This window comes from Schistocerca serialis, chromosome 4 (genome assembly GCF_023864345.2).
Source record: "Schistocerca serialis cubense isolate TAMUIC-IGC-003099 chromosome 4, iqSchSeri2.2, whole genome shotgun sequence".
NCBI lineage: Eukaryota > Metazoa > Arthropoda > Insecta > Orthoptera > Acrididae > Schistocerca > Schistocerca serialis.
The window spans coordinates 802,124,225-802,145,566 of NC_064641.1; the positions used below are offsets into that span (position 1 = coordinate 802,124,225).

General features: G+C 37.0%; 1 protein-coding gene across 1 annotated transcript in view; it reads right to left on the bottom strand.

Annotated features, from left to right (window-relative positions):
- Window positions 1-2,811, bottom strand: part of LOC126473400 (retinol dehydrogenase 14-like) — a 90,202-nt gene extending 87,391 nt beyond the window's left edge. The window contains exon 1 of the mRNA XM_050100411.1: window positions 2,170-2,811. Coding sequence (XP_049956368.1) covers window positions 2,170-2,335 — 166 coding nt within the window. The 5' untranslated portion in view covers window positions 2,336-2,811. The remainder of the gene's footprint in view (window positions 1-2,169) is intronic.
- Between the last annotated feature and the right edge of the window lie 18,531 nt (window positions 2,812-21,342).

Below are 21,342 nucleotides of genomic sequence, written 5' to 3' on the forward strand. Positions count from 1 at the left end.
TTTATATTGGATTTGATTAAGGGCTGATCTGTGTTCTGAAGGTCAATAACGTTTTTTTATTTATTAATTTTGATCAGCAGTTTCCTAAAGTTGATAGCTTTGTCAATTTCAGTAATGTCTGCTCTGAGTTTGAAGATTAATCACCTTGATAATTTGATTAATTTTGCCTGTATATTTTCCTACATTTGAAATTCCTGGACTTTTCATTTTTTTAATTTTATTAATTTCTGCTGTGTATTTTTGAAAGAATAACTTTGCTAATATTTGGAAACTTAATGGGAATATATTCAGAGCTTTGGACTCATCTCATATATAAATACAATCAACAGCAGACTGCTTAGCACATTGAATATTTACATTGGTCTTTTGAGCTGAATTTTTAGATAGCAGTTGTCAGATACTCTCATGGAATATGTCATCCTAACATCATTAACAGCTTTGCACAGTTTTTTAGTTTCTGTACTGGTGCTTGAGGCATTTATATGACTTGTGGAATATTACAATGCATATTTCATTTTGTTAATTTTAGTCATATTCTTTAACTAATAATTATTGTTTTAAGTTTTTTTTATTTGGGGAACCAGTAGGTTTTCTCAATATCTAGCAGTGTATATGCTTTATATGCCAGTTTTAACTTTTGTTAAATGAACTGACAAAAATAAAATAATTAATGTTTTACAGTAATACTTGTTTGCTAAGTGGCAATATTATGAGAAGGATAGTTGCTACTCACCATATCACAGACAGACAGCACAACAAAAAGACTGTCACAAACTGAGTTTTTAGACAACAAGGCCTTTGTCAAAAATGTGCGTGTATATATATATGTGTGCGTGTATGTGTCTGTTGTCTATTTTTGACAAAGACCTTGTATACCGAAAGCTCATTTTGTGATAGTCTTCTTGTTGTACCTATCTGTGACTCAGCAACTATCCTTTTCATAATATTGTTACATTCCATCCTGGATTTTCCACTGTTTGCTAAGTGAGCCATTTATTTTTCTATGGCACGTGATACAGTTCTCCTAGCAACTGTACCATATATAAGTGATTGAACAAGACTTTTATGCTAATCCCAAAATTACGTTAAGAGTAAAAATGGACTGCCTTAAAAAAAAGGCATTGTTTTTACTAAGAAAGTATTAAACAGTGAGTGCTAGTTAACTATTACCAATTATAAGAATATAACTCTTTTTTTTAAAGTGGCACCAAATCAGATTCTAACATTAAAATTTATCTCAACATAATGTAAAAAATTTAGACAGTGGGAATATTTACCAATATTTAACAGAAATTTGTGGTGTATTTGTAACAAACAGCAACACACCGAAACATGATACACACAGAGCATTAAAACTGAGTAAATTATTAAACTGAGTATTTCATTTCTTAGCTGTGTTGACTTCTGTGTTAAGAAATACATTTGTCATGAATTTTAACTTCATTTCTACAACATCTACAACTGTACAGAGTGAGCCCATGAAGAACTCACACAACACAAAGTGAATATTGTGTGTTAGGCCCTAAGTGTTGTGTTTAGTTTCCATGTCATGCGGCTTCATTCAAATAGTAGTGTTTCAGTCCTATCACAGCTTTAATATGGCTTTTATACCAATTATAAATTTCAGTAAAAGAAAAAATGCACTTTCCTAAATGTAATAGTGTACTTACTAAGAAAATGTGTGTTCATTAAGATATTAAATGGTTACTTTTTTCCTTATGTGTGTTTACACTTCACTATTTTTATTTCGAAATGAGAATATTTTCCCTTTGCTGTGCTTTAGTTATTATATCTTAATTTTGAAGTAATAAATTATTTCCTGCAATGAGGATTGTCTTTTGTTGAGTAACAGAATTGGCTTATAATATCCCACTGTAAGTGAGACGCAGAGTTAAAACACAGGTTGAAACAATGCAGAACATCACAATCTTCAGCACAGTATTTTAAATCATTGACTCAGAATCAAGTGCCAAAATTCACCTCACAATAGGAAAATACTTCCAGTCAGAGAGAATGTTTACATAATTTTACATGCAAAACACATTTTTATCATGAAACCATTTTGGAACTACAATTACTTGCATAAATGCACTGAAAGTTTAAGGAAAATGAAAAAGTTCATAATAATGTTGCCAAGCTATGTGCCAAAATATGTATTTCAAATCTTGCCTGTATTAGCTCCTGTGATAAGAACTGTCTTTCCATGGATAGTAGCATCACTTCTGCAATATCCAGTTGTAAATTTGAGGTACAGCTTTAGCACAAGCAGCAAAAGGGCCACACCAAAAGTGTATTTGTTGAAGAAGAAAGATAAAATGTTCCATATGAGAAACATGATTTTCACAATCTGTGTTCACAAAATGTTGTTTCTATTCACACATAAAATTTTGCAACAGTTTATTCACAGTCTGAGTTGTTTTAAAAATTTCTGCACAAAACACTAATTCTGTTCCCCACTGTAAAATTTTATTGAAAAATATTCAAACTATTTAATAATTACTCTGCTGTACCACAAAGTTTAACCCCAGAAAAGAATTCTGTACAAAGTAAACACTAGGCAACATTCATCCAGTTGTGCTTTATCTCATATACAGTTCCTTCTCTTCTCCTTGAACAGCATACTTGATAAGCAAATTCCACAAGTCAGACTCCTATTCAGCTTAATCAGGAGTTTTATAGGAGCTTCTGCTGAGCCATCACACAGACACACACATGCATTCTCCCCCCACCTCCACTCCAGCTTCAGGCAGTCAGGTATTGATCTGAGCTTTGCTCAGGGAGTCTATCTCTGTAGGACACTCAAATGGAAGGAGACTAATGCAACAGTTGGCTGATAAGCTATCACGTGGCTTGTGTGTGGCAATATGAGCTCCTTGACTGCATTTTAATGACCTGAGCCAATGTAATCACTTAGGATTCCCACGAACTCTGCCACTATGCATACATCACCCATGCAGAACAGAATGTGGTACTTACATATGCAGTTCACACATGAATTTAAATTTGTAATGCCTTCCCATTTTTCAGAACTTTCTGAATCCACTGATAACCTTTTATACCTGTTGGATAATAACATTTAAATTTTGTGTGCTAGGTTTTTATTTAAAATCAGTTAACAGGAACTTTTCAGAAAAGCTTTTTTAATAATGTAATTTTAACAAATACATCTGTGTGAAATTATCTCTCTCAGGTATTTGAGAAGTTAAGCAAAACACATGAATAAATGTATTCATATCCATGAATAGGAAAAAGCTGATGTGACCAAAACCTATACATCTTCTCAATTGGTACATACTTACACATCTTCACATATGGTACATATTTAATCAACAACAGAGCAAATTATTGATAATGTAGAATAATGTAGAATGTGTCTTTGTAAAAAAAAATATATTTATTCAAAATAATTTTTTGTAATAAATTAATTTGTGAGCATTTAACATTCAAGTTACTTAACTTGGTTTTGATCATCTTTATCAGGATTTTATCCTCACCTTTTGATGTCACAGTAATAAAAAATTTGTAACTGGTATTTGTTTCAGTATGCTACAAATGTGTAATGGGTGCTGAACAGCTGCTGAGAAATTTGTATCCATAAGGCATCTGCTTCTTTTCATTTTCACTTCTTTCAACATTTATACTAATTTATGATTTAATATCAATGCTCAGATGAATTTTATTCTATACTTGGAAATTTTTGCTTTAATGCAATTTCCTTTTCTGACTAGTGTTCAGAATTTTACAGTATTGTTCGTAGTTACATTACAGTTGTTTTATTTTTCTGATTAAAATGGAGATAACCACTTACTGAATTTCCTACTTTATGAGGTCAAAATTTTCAATTATCTTCAACCTTCCTAGTGCACTTTGAACTGAAGGCATATTAAACATAAACATAAGATGAAACAAGATTTCTGAGAGAACCTTCTGGATGAACATTGTCCTATATTGTTATAAAGAAATTCTGCCCACTGATTGTTTCAAGTATTTGTTTGTATTTCAGTTGTATAACCTTTTTCCTTTTATGGTCACCTAGCACTACTGGTATACTTATGTCAGCTGGTCCTGAAACTAGGTTCTTCTGTAAGTCACATCATGCTACTCTACCTTAATAATATAGTTTACTGTTGAAAAAAACTGATAAAGGAAATATCTCTAAATGCCCTCATGTGCACAGTTCCATAAAGTAATTTAACAGTAAGTGGCTACACATACTAAAGTCAAATTAATTCTCAGAGAAACTACATTATCCTAACTAATGGAGTTTTGGTGCAGCTAAATAAGAGAAATTATTCCACTGAATTTTCTATCAAATAGTCGAGATCTAGCACTGTGTGGATCATAAAATCATATTTGGGAAATGAATCTACTTTGGTGGTAATTGCACTCCTAAGTACATTTCTGGATTATTAACTGTATGGAAGAAACAGATGAACATACTAACTGTTTCACTATAATAGACTAATGTAAAATCAAAATGGGGATACATTAAATGCAACATCATTCAAGATAAAACAACCATGTCTGCTCTTGTCATTAAGTGACTAAAATATGTCTCAAGAATAGTGTAGTTAGAAGATGTTAAAGGCAAACATAAGGAATGCAACACATCTTCAGATAGCATATGTGGTGTCTTTATCTCCAAAACCAAATGCAAAGTTTCAGTTACATTATCAGACTGTAGCATAAGAATAAAAGTAAATTTAGAAGTAGTGTACATCCAAGATGTTTTAACTGTGGATTTTATGCTAGACAATGAGCAATTTTTCTTACCAGACTAATGAAATTTTTTTCTGTTCATTAAGAAGTTGATATGGTCATTTGTGATTGTTTGAATTTTGAGTAGAAGAGAATAAAGGTCTTTCATTAACATTCTACATTAACATGGCATATGCAAAACAAGTTTGCAGTAGCATGCTGAATCAAACAGTAATCGGTGATATGAAAAAACAGAATTGGAAATAAATATAGAAGTTACAAAAGAGAGCTAAGTGCACTCAGTGCCACTCAGTATTGCACTGTTATGTAAATTACCAAGAAATGAAAACAATACCAGTGAAAATGAACAGAATTAACAACTCTTTATTTACATTCTGTAAAATATAAAATATACACTGTTATAGCACATATAACAAACAACAGGAGTTATGACAATGAAAAACAAGGATGTATGTATCTGTAACTTGTGTTAAACCACTTGTAATTAAAGATAAAACAATAATATCAATGCTGGTATATATCATGATGAAGGATTGATGAAGCAAGCAAGAAATGGATCTTTTGTGACACCACTTATACAATAGATGCAATCATTTATAATGTGCTACCACCCAGAATTGTGAACTCATGTACACAAGTTACAAGGGGATATGCAGTTTCGTAAAAAATCTGTATGTATCATGATTAAACATGCGGCAGAGAGAAAAAACTTGATACAAATTGTTAACTTAGCCATGAACCTTTGGATTTGCAGTTTGATACTGAGAAATATTGTTGCCATGTGACTGTGCATTCATTGATAAATTTGAATAGTACACAGACATTCAATCTTTCATATTAAAAAAGTTAGCCATTAAATACTAAAATATTGTGGATGTTCCTTATGAGAAACTTAGTTATAAACATGACCAACATTGTTTTCTAGATTTGTTCAGAAAGGTGGAGATCTGCCATACATATACTCCATATGGCTGCTAAGTTGGCCTTTGGACTGATATTTATCAGTAATGCCAGTGTGTGACAGTAATTCCTTTTTAAATTTGCATATACTGTAGTGCATGGAGAGGTTGTGTTTTACATTATTACATTAATAAAAATTGCAAACACCTTAAATCTGTTCTGATGAACTGCTGCTTTCAAGGCAGTATGACAAGCAAGCTATGATTGTCAGACATGTGATCAGCATATTGCTAATTCCTCCATTCATTATTGCTAGTAGATGAGTCCTGATGTTCCCACTGCTTCTTTATTCAAGTAGCTCCTCAACTGGGCTTAAGTGGTTGATCGAGCCCTGTTCCAGATCTCCCTACCTCAGAAGAATCTGAGAAGTTATCGCATCTTTCTGCACTGAAGGCAGGGAAATACCTCTCAGATCATTTGGGCCAAACATTAGTGCTAAAATGTGATACCAAATTCAAACCAAGAAAAATGTACAAGGACGGGTGAATATTATTTGCAAACAATATTGCTACACTAAGACATAGCTTAAGCCAGGAATCATGGGAATCAGTTATGACTCCCATTAGAGTCAACAATAAATGGAACATGTTCACAGAAATTATGACTGAGCACTTAAGTAGAGCCAAGCCATTAAAAAAATGTGAGTATCCAGAAAAATCAACCTTCAAAATCGAAACCTGTGCCATTAGATTTTAAACCAAAAGATCTGAAAGAAAAAATGGAAAACATGTATAGCTCACACAGAGTGACTAACTCAGAGTTACACAAAGAACTCTAAAATCAGAAAGAATCGGCCAACAGATATGAGGTTCAGATAATGTTTCAATCTCCTGACTTCTTTGTGGTACTTATATTTGTACTGCTTGTAAAGACTTGCTGGTTAGTTGTAAATAAAATCAGAAACAATGAAACAGACACTAAAATTAATAATCTACAATTAACTGTGAATAATGAATTTATCTCTGATCCTCTTCAAGTCAGCAATATTTTTATTAATTACTTCACAGATACTGTTGAAAATGATGTGTTTATGAAACATGATATACAGTACTCATTTGAGTCCAGTAACAAACAGAACTGCAGTACACTACCAGCAGTAAGCACATACGACGTTCTGCAGGTTATTGATAACTTCAGAATCAAAAAATCAACAGGATTAGATGAAATTTCTCCATATCTATTGAAGAAATACAAACATGAACTAATGAAACCACTAGTTCATATAATAATCTGTGTTGTCAAAGACGGTGTGTTCCCTGACAAGTTGAAACTGTCTGTAGTGAAACCAATACACAACAAGGGGGAAATAAAGCATGTACAGAACCACAGACTCACTGCCTTAAACTCAACTTTCAGCAAACTGATGGAGAAAATAATATTTAAAAAAAATCCTGGAACAGTACAACAATGCTGACATATTAAGAAATTTCCAGCATGGTTTCAGAAGAGGTCAAAGTACCATGTCAGCAGCAGTGTAATTTGGCCTTCATGTTGTCGAAAAAATTAATGAAAAATACCAAGCAGCAGGAGTATTCCTTGACCTCACAAGGGCTTTTGATAGAGAATATCATGACATGCTCTTATCAAAAATTGCAAAGAGTGGTGTCACTGGAAAACTCATGCAATTTCTAGGAACATATTTAAAGGGTAGACAACAGTGCACGGAGATTATGTACTCTATGAAGAAATACTGGAGAAGAGAAGGTCAAGTACATACATTTTGGTGTTTCTCAGGGCTCCATTTTAGGCCCTGTCCTACTCATATGCTATGTAAATGAATTCCCAAGTTCTCTTGGCACTAAGCAGTTGATCACTGTGTATGCAGACAATACATCTGGTGTCTGCTATGCAGACAGTGAGCCCAGCCTAGTTCAAGAGGTACATAACTTTACTGAAAAGGCAAAAGCTCACTTTGAAAGAGAGAACTTAAAAGTAAACATAGCTTAAAATAAATAATATTAGTTTTTTCTAAGTAGTCCAAACAGACAAAATTCCGTGATTGATGAAATTCTACCAAAAACCTGTACAGACTGTAAATTCTTGGGTTTATGCATAGATGGAAGCAGCAAGCTGATTATTTCTGAAAAAAAAACACTCAGTCTATATGTATTTAGAAGATTATCACCATATATTAATTCTGGAATCCTAATGACTGTATATTATGGATTGGTGTACTGTTTCTTGTATTATAGAATTGTATTGTGGGGTGGGACATGCCAAACTGATATGAAAAGGGTTTTCATACTGCAGAAGCAAGCCTTGAAGATCATAGCAAAAGTAAAACCAGGAACTTCTTTTAAACCCTATTCATTACACAAAATATTTTCAGAGTTTATGCCATGTATATACTAGAAACTGTAATGCTAGTGAAAGAAGACATTAAGATCACAAAAAGAAACATGGGTATTTACAACTATGAAACATTTCATAGAAAAGATTGTCATATAGTTAACAGGAGATTAAATTTAACAGCAGAAATCCCCTATGTCAAAGGAGCTGTTATCAAACAAAGTTAAGATTTTGACAGGGAATACATTTAAAAAGTAAGTCAAGCAGTGGCTTATGGCTTATCCAGAAATGTCCTTATAACTTGAATTTGTCATGAACTAAAATGTAATAAGAAATAATGTAAACTAAAAACATGTAAAATGTATACTTAGTTGAAAATGCACATGCACGTAAAATTATGTTTTCTGAGCACTGAATTGAATTAACCATTTGGCTAGAGAGACAGTATTAAAAACAGTAGCAGTTAAATATTAAAGACTGTAAATTTTAGATATCAAAAAAGGTATTGTTATTAATTAGCTGTTTGCATGTTCCATAAGTTATAACTGCCATCTCTTACTATGAAGAGGAACAAGTCAATTTACAATTACAGTACCTCTTCTTATCCCATCCAGTAAGTATCCCCTGACCCAGGGTTCTGGGTGACTTTCTCAAACTATACCACTTTTCCTATACCTCTCCAGTCCCTTTGCTTCACCCCTCTTCCTTTCCCTTCAAACCTTCTGTCAGAAGAAAGAGCCACTTGCTTCAAAAGCTTGCACACGAAAAACATTTTTGTATATGTTTTCTCCTGTTGCCACTTGGTGAGTAGTTTTTTTTATCTATTCAGTTACATTATATTACTCACAATGCAAAATTTGAGAGCTTCGATGTCAAGATCTATAATATGTGACTTCTGGCTGAGATTATTTTCAATGAAAATTTGTTGTTTCTTCCTCATGCATTGTTTCTAAAGGCATGAACAGATATTGTGCAGTATTAAACTGTGTGTATTGTGTTTTATCTGACTTCAATTACACTTTATCTGCAGAGAATCAATTATAAATTTTCATATTTTATTTACATTATCAAATGTTGACTCTTATCTATTAAATTTGATTCACAGCATCAACAAAGAGAATTATTTCTGCTTTTTGGATACATAATGGCAGATCATTTATATATAAGAAGAACAAGTGTAAACCTAATGCTGATGGTACACTTGCAGTGATAATTGCCCATTCTGAACATGATGTTTTATTTTGTACACTCTCTGGGTTTCGTAATATGACTTGCTGAATATTTTTAGCCAAATAGGTTGAAAATGTGTTACCCACAAGATCTCTGATAACATAATATTTGAGTTTCTGTAGAAGAATGCTATAAACTGTACAGTCAAGTGCTTTTGATAAGGCACTGGAAATACCAGTTAGTAATATTTTGCCATTTAAATTTTGATTTGTGAATTGACAGATGGCATGTTCTGTAGAAAGATCCTTTTGAAATAGAAATTCAGACTAATCAATACTTTATTCAATGATAGGCATGCTATCAGTTGGCACATGCAGTCTTTTCCTTCACCTTAGAGGTCATCATTGCAGTTTATACAGTGAAATCACAGAATGCACAAATAAATAAATTCATTTTTAAAGGGTATTAAAGAGCTTGTATCATAGTAACTACAATAAATGTCTCCTCATCCATTTTTCTTTCTTTGTCTCAAGTAATTTTTGGGTTGATAATAATAACAACAACAACTTAAAGGCTTCACCTAAATTCAAAGAGAATTTGTGCCACCCACAAGGCAATGCATGTAACCTATTTACTTTATAATCAAATAAACATTAGAGGGAGCACTTGAAATTACATTAAGCTGGTTAATGCCGAAATGTTACATGTAGGAGATGGTGTGTCACTGCAAGTTGCAAAGTATGATAGTAGCACAGCTAGAAGTATTTGGGTTTGGCATTTTTGCATAGTAAAGCAGAGAGTATCTCAAAACTTCTGGAACAGTCTTCACATAGATAGGCCCTTTCTGTCAGCTTAAAAGCTTATGGAACAACTACGTCAGATAGGAATTCCCACACTGGTCTGCTATGTCATATCTTGAGATGTTGCAAAAGATATAAAATAGTTCCATAAGTTTTTAAACATACAGGTTAAGAGCTATTTTTTAATAGTATTAGGAAGAATGTAATAGGCAACAGTTCCTAATGAGTTAGTGTCCTCTATTACATTTCATAATCTAACATTCATTTGTAAAATTAATACACCTAATGAGACTCACAGATGCAGAAGGATTGTTCAGTGGATGGGATGCCAGCTAAGGTGTTGCCACATTTGAAATGGTGAGCTGCTAGTGGACCACTTAGGGGCAGGACACATATATGAACACTCTACAAAAATATTTATTTTTTACTCAATTTAGTACTTTCAGAGTACTAATGTTTTGTAGGCACTGCTCCAAAGTGTCTGAAACAGCTCTGAGTAGTGACAGGTTATTCTGTAATTATTACATGCGAGTACTGTGTACAAACAGGAAGTTACTTTAACTGTTTGTCCAAGTATTATTTATAGCTGTGAAGATCTTTAGAATGGCAGCAGGACTGCGTTCTCAAGTGAAGTTTAATCACACAGATGGTTGACTGGTCACATGTCTGCAGTGTTACATCCCAATCTGTTGTTCAGTTTTATGCCCCAACAAGCTATTGTTTATTTCAGAACAACTGCTGAAAGTACAACATAGCACTGCAAATTTAAATACATACTGTTTTTCAGAGTCATACCTGTTCTAAAAGTAACCTGGTCAAAGTAACCTTCTTGGTTTCCTATTAAGTGACTAACATATATAGAGTCTCTCTCTGTAGTGTGTTTCTGAGTCATGCTAAATATTACTATTAACTTGACTGATGGAAATATCATTAATGGTGCATAAGGGAAGACATTAGCCTGATACTGCTGTCTTTTGTATGCTTCACATCTTAGACTATAGGTGCAAAATTCAATTAAAATTATCAGTGGTGATGTAAACTGCAGATTATAAGAGGACAAAGTGCTTCTTAGTTATATTCGATGGTTCACTGCAGTTCTTATCTCTTTATTTGTCACTAGGCACTCCCATTTCCCAAGCCACCTCAATTTATTAAGATAACTCTTTATTAACTACAGTGAGAACTTATGAGACCAGAAAATCATGACTCGCCTAGGGTGCCAGGTCAATGAGATGGTAAAATGTCAGCGTTTGTGGCACTTGCGGTTTCTTACAAATGTGAGATGCTCCTTGGCAGATCATCCATCTGATTAATTAATAACGTAGTACCTATGCACTCAAGTAACTGGCCACTGACATCCAATCGATACAATTCTGGCCCATTCAGGTTCAGATTTTGTTGATATAACAGCTTTCTTCCAGTTAGTGATAGTAAGGTGGGATTAATTAATACATTTTCCAATATGTTACTGTAAGTTAAAAATACTTCATCCACAAGCAATTCCTAGTGTACACAAAATCAATAGAGGAAGACAAATGTCAGGATCTTTCACAGGACACACACACACACACACACACAGGAAACCTAAACAACACAATAATAATGTAATTGGTTATGATAATCTTGAGTGTAGCTTACATGTAAGTAGGTCAGAAATTAGCGAAATTTTCCAGACTGCTCTACATCTGGTTTCACACTTGTCATGTAGAAGGGGAAAAACTATCTTTCCCTACAACAGAGCAGACTGACAGGAAGATACTTAGGATAGAGTACTTGCCAACTGACCTTCATGAGCTCTGCAGATTCTTAGACAAGCATGCGCATGAAGAGGTGAAGGTTTAAACATATGTAAAGTTTATGAGGACTTCATCAGAGCACATGGGTGTGTATATTATGACCTTAAAAAGTCAGCACCTAAGTGCTACACCATTGCTAAATACCCTGTGCTGTGAAGGTCTTACAACTAAATTACAATTGTAGCACTCTGGTTGGACTGGAACTGGATAGATTTCTGCACGAAGTACAGGCAGATATAATCTGTCTCCAAGAGCTATACATGCATGGCAGGAGACTTTCAGGCCTTCAAAAACATCTCTTAACAATTACCCAAAATGCCAAGGCTGCAATTGTAATAGGAAAAAAAAAGTTACAAAATCACAAAAATAACACAACTTTGCATAATTTCAGCTGTGGCTACATGTTCAGAACAAAGACGAGACTCTTGGATTACCGCATCCATGTATGCACAGTATTCATATGACATAGAGCCTTTTGCTGACCAAATAAGAGATACAGCATAGTTTTCAAGGGACAAAAGACTACTCATACTTAGTGACATCAGTGCACAGTTGACTCTATGGCACGCAGACAAAACAGACAATGGGGGACAAATTGTAGTTGACACAGTATATGAATGCAGCCTCTTTGTTCTAAACAAAGCAGGACAAACACCTACATGCTGGAACAACATAGGAGGAACCAACAGTATTGACATCTCACTGGTAAATGTGAAGTCCGTAATATATGTCAACAAATGAAAAACACTAGAAAATTCCACACACAGTGACCACAATGCCATACTCATCCACACAAATACATACACAAACACAAATACATGAACTTCACATCAACAAAAATGACAACTTCTTCTAAACAAGGCTGACTGGCAAAAATTAAGGGATGTAGTTGAAAAATTTTCCCTCCATACAGTTGATGGTAGCATAGACTATATGACGCACATTCTGATGGACCTGCTTCAAAAAGCACAACTATTAACTATCTCAAAGACTGACCATGCACCAAAATAGAAATTCTCCTGATCCACTGAGTTAAAAAAGCTAAAAACAGATGCTAGAGACAAAATAAACCATTACCAAAAAAAGCAAAAACAGCACAATAGAGGGAGATAATATTGGAAATATACCATGATACAAAGCAAAAATATAAAAATAAATTAAATAAGACCAGACAGGATCACTGAAACAATTTTGTCAAAATTGAGCTACAAAACAATACCTGGATGGGGGGGGGGGGGGGGGGGGACCACTGGAACTTCTAAAAAGTAAGGCAAAGACGCCAACAGTACAGTCAATTCTTTGGGGCGCAGATGGCACTACTACAAGGAGCTGGAGATGTTCAGCAGAGTACCTGCCAAACAAGCTTCTCCCTGATGATGAAAAGGTGAATGACCAGCAACATTGCACAGACTTACAAAGACAAATGGATGACACCTACACAAATGGCCCCATTTACTGTCGCATTTGCCCATGAAGAGGTAGTGCTGGCAATAAAACAGTTAAAGAATAAGAAAACTCCCAGTCCAGATGAAATACATTCAGAAACACTAAAAAATACTTTTACAGTATCACCCCCTTTCTAGCAGATTTACTGAATAAAGCACAGCTGCAAGGTAAGGTCCCTGCCATGTGGAAAACAGAAATGTAGTAATCATTAAAAAATCAGAGGATCAGGACCCAAAAGACCCAAAGACTTGCAGGCCCATCTGCCTTTTCAACAGTTTGGCTAATTCCAGGAGAGGCTCCTATGTAATCAACAACAGCCACACAGTCCACATCAATATGGTTTTAGATCAAAAAGCTCAATATATGATGCAAATAACTGCATACTGGAAATAATACAGGACACACAAGAAAAATACGCAGTAGCAATAGCAATAGCAATAGCAATAGCAATAGGTATATCAGGTGCCTTTGACAATCTCTGGTGGCCTGCCTTGTTTGCAAGACTACAAGATGCAGACATCACCTGTCTTGTACAACAGCTTTACTCTCTATTGCAAATATGGCAGGAACACAAAATATTATCAAGAAAATAACAAAAGGGCTCAATCACAGGGCTCAATCTATGGACCAATTTTCCGTGGTATTGCATAGAGCAGCTCCTAAACAATCTAGACAAAGATGATACGTTGGAGGGTATAGTAACCAAATTCTGACAACTTGCTGGCAGCAATAACTGCAAACTTGGGACCACAACTCGGAAGCACAGCTACACAACTCCCTACAAAAATAATAACTAGTGCAGCCATAACAAGCTCAAAATTATGGCAAACAATATGGTATATTTTCTAATTGAAGGGGTCTTGCAGAAAAAATCCCACCATTAAGCTGAACAACAAAAGCAAAAGAGGAATCTAACAACAAAATACCTAGGCATACACCTCAATGAATGACCAACATTAAATGAGCACATAAGAATTACAACTGAAAAAGCAACTAGATTAATGCACAAACTCGCCACGCTAAACTCATCTCACTACAAACTACCTATGCAGACACTGTGGATGTATCATACAGACCTCTTTGAGTATATAATGTATTTCGTAACAAGTGCATGGCCACATTGATTGAAAAACCATTCTGAGGCATGGAATAAGAGATCTATTGCTCAGAATGTCAGGGTCATTTGGCACCCTGCCCATTGAAGCCCTATGCATTGTACTTGCAACATACCTTATTGACATAACCATCAGACACAGGGCAGCAGCATAATGGCTAAAAAGGGGAAGACTGGATAAGATATGTAAGATAACAGGGGAGCATATTACAGAAAAATGTCAATTAAATCTTTGGAAGGTTGAAACATAGCAAAAAGAACAGGAAACATCTGACAAGGGCAGTCAGGTTTTCTCCTTTGCGAATGGTCGATGCTCAGACGTATTTATCGAAGTCACACTATGGTACATTTCCTGACAGGCCATGGCCCTTACCCTAAATACCTGCACAGTGTGATGTATGTGAATGTGGGCAGCATGGATCCCCTGAACACATAACACTAAAATGTGGTGCACACACACACACACAAACATGTAAGGCTAACATCAGAAATCAAAGAGCTTTAAGAGGCCCAGGTAACGGGAGCATCCTTAATTGCATCACTGATGAAATGTCAAGTGCACTACACAAGACTTATAAGCAACAATGACCAAATGCAAGATCATGACCCAAAACATACCCTGCACCCTAACATGATGCATGGGGAAAAGAGATTCATACACAGATGAAAATATAGCCATAGACGATGAGACAAATAGTACAATACCATCAGATACACATACAGCGTAGTAGCAGATCACACAATTGCATCAATACTACAAGTAATATATACACTCCTGGAAATTGAAATAAGAACACCGTGAATTCATTGTCCCAGGAAGGGGAAACTTTATTGACACATTCCTGGGGTCAGATACATCACATGATCACACTGACAGAACCACAGGCACATAGACACAGGCAACAGAGCATGCACAATGTCGGCACTAGTACAGTGTATATCCACCTTTCGCAGCAATGCAGGCTGCTATTCTCCCATGGAGACGATCGTAGAGATGCTGGATGTAGTCCTGTGGAACGGCTTGCCATGCCATTTCCACCTGGCGCCTCAGATGGACCAGCGTTCGTGCTGGACGTGCAGACTGCGTGAGACGACGCTTCATCCAGTCCCAAACATGCTCAATGGGGGACAGATCCGGAGATCTTGCTGGCCAGGGTAGTTGACTTACACCTTCTAGAGCACGTTGGGTGGCACGGGATACATGCGGACGTGCATTGTCCTGTTGGAACAGCAAGTTCCCTTGCCGGTCTAGGAATGGTAGAACGATGGGTTCGATGATGGTTTGGATGTACCGTGCACTATTCAGTGTCCCCTCGACGATCACCAGTGGTGTACGGCCAGTGTAGGAGATCGCTCCCCACACCATGATGCCGGGTGTTGGCCCTGTGTGCCTCGGTCGTATGCAGTCCTGATTGTGGTGCTCACCTGCACGGCGCCAAACACGCATACGACCATCATTGGCACCAAGGCAGAAGCGACTCTTATCGCTGAAGACGACATGTCTCCATTCGTCCCTCCATTCACGACTGTCACGACACCACTGGAGGCGGGCTGCACGATGTTGGGGCGTGAGCGGCAGACGGCCTAACGGTGTGCGGGACCGTAGCCCAGCTTCATGGAGACGGTTGCGAATGGTCCTCGCCGATACCTCAGGAGCAACAGTGTCCCTAATTTGCTGGGAAGTGGCGGTGCGGTCCCCTACGGCACTGCGTAGGATCCTACGGCCTTGGCGTGCATCCGTGCATCGCTGCGGTCCGGTCCCAGGTCGACGGGCACGTGCGCCTTCCGCCGACCACTGGCGACAACATCGATGTACTGTGGAGACCTCACACCCCACGTGTTGAGCAATTCGGCGGTACGCCCACCTGGCCTCCCGCATGCCCGCTATACGCCCTCGCTCAAAGTCCGTCAACTGCACATACGGTTCACGTCCACGCTGTCGCGGCATGCTACCAGTGTTAAAGACTGCGATGGAGCTCCGTATGCCACGGCAAACTGGCTGACACTGACGGCGGCGGTGCACAAATGCTGCGCAGCTAGCGCCATTCGACAGCCAACACCGCGGTTCCTGGTGTGTCCGCTGTGCCATGCGTGTGATCATTGCTTGTACAGCCCTCTCGCAGTGTCCGGAGCAAGTATGGTGGGTCTGACACACCGGTGTCAATGTGTTCTTTTTTCCATTTCCAGGAGTGTACACTGAATTTAGAAGTAAGCTAGTAATAGAAATAAAATAATGAATTTTCCTGTTTGTACAAGTAAAACAAGAATTATTTAGTTCTTTGAATCATTATTTTCAAGCATGTAATTGTATAATTCATGAAATGTATAAGAAGCAGACTGAAAAAACATGTGAACTTTATAAAATTATGCATAATGTACATATGCAGTATAATAAGACATAAATGCACAAACATAAGCACGCAACACAGGTGACAAGCCCCATTCAGGGAGATGAGACTCAAAGTCACCTCCAAGTAGGGAAGCAACTGTATTAACAAATAGTACTGTCACACCTTATACAAGGATAACGAAAAGTTCGTACCACAACAAAAATGATCTGCACAAAGACTTAAAAGCACTTACTTTAGTTCAAAAAGGGGTCCACTACTCAGGAACACTCGTCTTCAATAATTTGCCAGCAAACATAAAAAATTTAGTTACAAATAAAGATCAATTTAAAAGGAGCCGGAAAGACTTACTAGTGGCCAACTCCTTCTACTCCATTGACGAATTTTTTAATAGAAACAAATGATGTATTGTATATGTTCATACTATTAGTATTGTTATTTCAGCTAAGAAAAAAAAAAAAAGTTGACATGTTCCACATCCACGAGGATCTCCTCAGCATGGATCTATGGAACGAAAAACTAATCTAATCTAATCTACATACATATAGTAGTAGCAGTAGTACAAGGGGCATTCAAATGAATACCAGTCTCTAGTGTAAAGCAATGGTAATGATTTTGTTAACTCAAAAATTTATACATAGTACACATACTCAAAAATAGTTGCTAAAGCTGTTGGCTCATTTATCGCATTGTGACACTAGTCATTTGATTCCATCCATGAAGAGGCTAGTACACTGCTGTCACACCCAGTCACACACTTTGTCAGTCACACACTATGTCATCTATTGTGAGTTGATGTCTGCGAATAACTTGTTTTAGAGGTCCAAACACATGAAAGTCACATGGTGAAAAATCACAACTGTATGGAGGATATTCCAGCATTTCCCACCAAAACTGCTGCAGTGTTGTGTTCACTGCATTGGCCATGTGTGGGCACGCATTATCATGCAGGATGATGATACCATTGGACAACATGCCTTGGCGTTTTGGCTGTTCCAGGAATTCAACAAGCAGTGGGACCTTGTGGTCAAAAAAGGAGGACATTATGACCTTACCGGAACTGGTGTTCATGACCTTTGATTTCTTTGGAGGTGGTGAAGTTGAATGTTCCCACTGCTTGCTCTGGTTCAAAATGGTGACACCATGTTCCATCACCTGTGACAATACATGACAGAAAGCCATATTCCTCCTCATGATAACATTGCAGATGACTCAAAGACAGCACCATTCGAGTATTGTGCTGTTCAGCAGTCAGTTGGGGTGGAAACCACTGCACACAGAGTTTTCAAAAGTTCAAGTGTTGATGCATTATGATGTGGGCAGTGCCAACACTAATACACAGTAACCAATGGATCTTGCCCACTGTGATTCTGAAGTTTTCCAAGACTAAAGCATTCACTTCCACAACCATTCCAGTGTGATGACACGATGAGCCAGTTCAGGATGAGCATCATCTTCCAGTGACTTGTTCTGCTCAAGGAATCATTTGTGCCATTCTGCAACACTTCAGTGCCTCAGACTCTACTCACCATACACAGCATCCACCCATTGATACATTTCACAGCCTCCAACTCCCTCCACCACCAAAAATCAAATCATTCCTCGTTGTTCCTGCTCACTTGCCTGCATACTCGGTAGTGGATGATAACTTGCATGACCACATTCTCTTTGACGTGAAACCACACTGGCGCTATGCAACATCAAACACTGTGCAAGCATTAGTGTCTCTACCAATACGTGGTGCCACGATACCCACAGTTACGTGGTGTCACCTTCTGTGTAAGGCAAAGGTAGATGCCCTGACCAGGTTTCATTTGAATGAACCTCATAGAACAGAATATGCTAGTGCTGGTGAAACAGGCTTGAAGTGTTTACCAAAGGCCTCCTACTTGAAATAGCTAGGTAAAGGTACCTCTTTTGCTACCCATATCCTTACTGTCATGTATTATTTTCTTGTTAAGAATATGGTAAAATTTGTGTTTTTTTCCTTCCTTTCCCAAATTGTGTTTTATGTATCTTGTGTTCTTTTATGTTTCATCTCTCTTTTTTAACTAACGATTTAATTCTATAAAAAACAAGAAACGTGTCTAGTTTGTAGTAGCAAATGACCCACTATAGTTACAAAGGTGGTTGGTCACTCTGTAGTATTAATTAATACACAATAAATATATTTCTGTGCTTGCTCAGTTCTTACATGGTGCAGTCATCCAGTAAAGTACAATCATGATGCATACATGTGGGAGAATTTCAGTAGTGACATATTCAATGTGATACCTGGAATTAGAAGTGTTACTTTAGAGTCCCTTGGTAGGCGAAAAGCAAATACAAAAAAAGGTAATTTTGCATTAGCCAAAAAAGTGTGATTATTAATTACTGAGTATTAGAAAAGACAAATATCACATTTCCTCAGTGTAATCTGCTGTGCAAAATCATTATCCCACAGTGCATCAGTCACTGAGCAGCAGACATCACCAGAAAAGCACTGATTGCATGTTGTGAGTGGAGTGCATTAGCAGCCAGCAGAAGACAGAACAGAGAGTTACAGTAGTCCGCACAGAACAACATGTAATGTAACTCATCACTTACCCATCATCAACAGAGAGGAGGTAAGGTCGAGCAGCTAGCAATCAGAGTCGTGAAATTCATCAAATGAGGTGAGTTACATGCAGCAGCTATGTTGATCAGCATGCTGTATCAGTGCATCACTGTGAGGTGCTGCAAGAGAAAGTTAAAGTCATTGTAAACTGTTTTGTTTGCTAGGAAGTGTCTTAGCAATGAGTAGAAAAATGGTTGAGCAAGCATACAAGGATAGGTTTCCACCTCCTGATGAGACAGTACTTGGTAATAGTGCAGCGGGCACTCCAAGCAATGGAATGGAGAGTGTGTATGTAGTTGACCCAGTATATAGACTAGGGAGGGAATAATTGAGGAGTGGAGAATAGGTGATTCAGGCAATTATTATACTGAAAGTAGTAGGATCATGGTAGAGTAAGAACAATATAAGCATTCTGAACAAGTACTTGCTGGCGATGGAAATAACCAGCATATGTCATTTTTGAGCGCACTGAGTGCTCAATTAATTGCTGTAAATAGTAGTAATGCAAATGTATAATCAAAAATAAAATCTTTACATTTAATTTAAATGTAGAACCTGTAAGTTCAAATGTAGAGTGACTAGTAGAATCTTAAAGAAGCAATATGAAAAAGTAAAGAGTAAGCTTTCTGGTGAATTGACTAAATTAAGAGTCAAATTAGTTAAATGTTTTGTTGAGCACTCTAAACAAATTGAAAGAGAATGTGAGTCATAATTGTTGCAAATGCGTAAAGAATTAAGGGGGGAGAGAAAATTGGTTTCTGATGAATGCAAACAGTTGTTTAGAGATTCCACATCAGTAGTGCTGAAAGATTTTAAAACTCATAAAAAGGAATGTGATGACTTTCAGCAAATGACTGTAACTGAAAAAGTTGCCCATGAGCAAGCTGTTGAGGATAAATTAGTAACTTTCAGTAACGAAGTGTTGACAGAAGATGCAGAAATCATTAATGAAGCAATGTAGATAAACTAATCATGAGCTTGGCATACAGAAATGGTTTCAGGCCACACAGGTTGCTCCTAATAAAATAGCAGACCCACAAATCTCAGATCTTGACCAGTAAGTTGACTCATATAATTTTGCATAGTTCAGCTTCTTGATCAGAAGATATGGCCTTAATTAGGTGTAGAAAATTTGATTACTTTATTGCTAAGGGAGAAGTACATCCAAAATTATTCATTCAAAATTTGACAGTGTTTTACCTACACCCTGAAAGATAAAAGAGCAAATATTTTTTATTGTTGCATACTTCCAAAAAGATGCCATTACATGAGTGAATAATTTCACAAACTCTAAAACTGTGGAGCCATTTCAGAAGTAGTTTTTGCCATATTACAGGTCTAGATAATTCCAGGAAGATTCACTTAAGAGATTTCTTCAATGGAGAGCCTTAGCAGTCAGGGTACGGCTCATTAAATGTTTTCTGTGAACTTTCGTGGGCAAAGGAAAAGTTGATAGAGACTGGCATGGACATAAGTTCATTCAGTTGTAGATTGGAGCATATTTTGCCTTGTGCAGTGCAAGAAACTATGCTGCCAGCAATGGATGAGGCATATAAAAACTATCCACATTATCGTAATAGGATAGTGCATTTACAGATGCAGAACAACAATGTATGAGATTGGCAGTCATTGTGGGCGGAACATAGGCAGCTAAATATAATATGTGCACATCCAGGGTGCACAGATAGGGGTCAAGGACATCATTGACAAAAGCCTGTGTGTAATCCCAACTTTAAAGACAATTCTACATATGACAGAGAATTAAACTAAGGAATGACTCAGCGCAGAAGTGACTAGCAACAATCAGATATCTGAGGCCCCACAAATACACGCAGAGCCCTTGAGTGAAGTTGAAATGTAGATGTTGTGTGACTGGGAAGCAGAAACTGGAGGTGGCATTGCAACTGAATCATAATATGTTGGAAGTTGGGTGGGGGGGGGGGGGGGGGGGGGGGGGGGGGAGGGGTTGCTGGTGGCAGTACAGTCATTCAGTCTATTCCACTTGCAGTACATGGCAACAAAACTCATCTCCAATCAGAAATTAAGTCTTGGCAGTGATATAAAAGTAAATAATGGGATTAAAATTATGGGAAAACAGATTTCA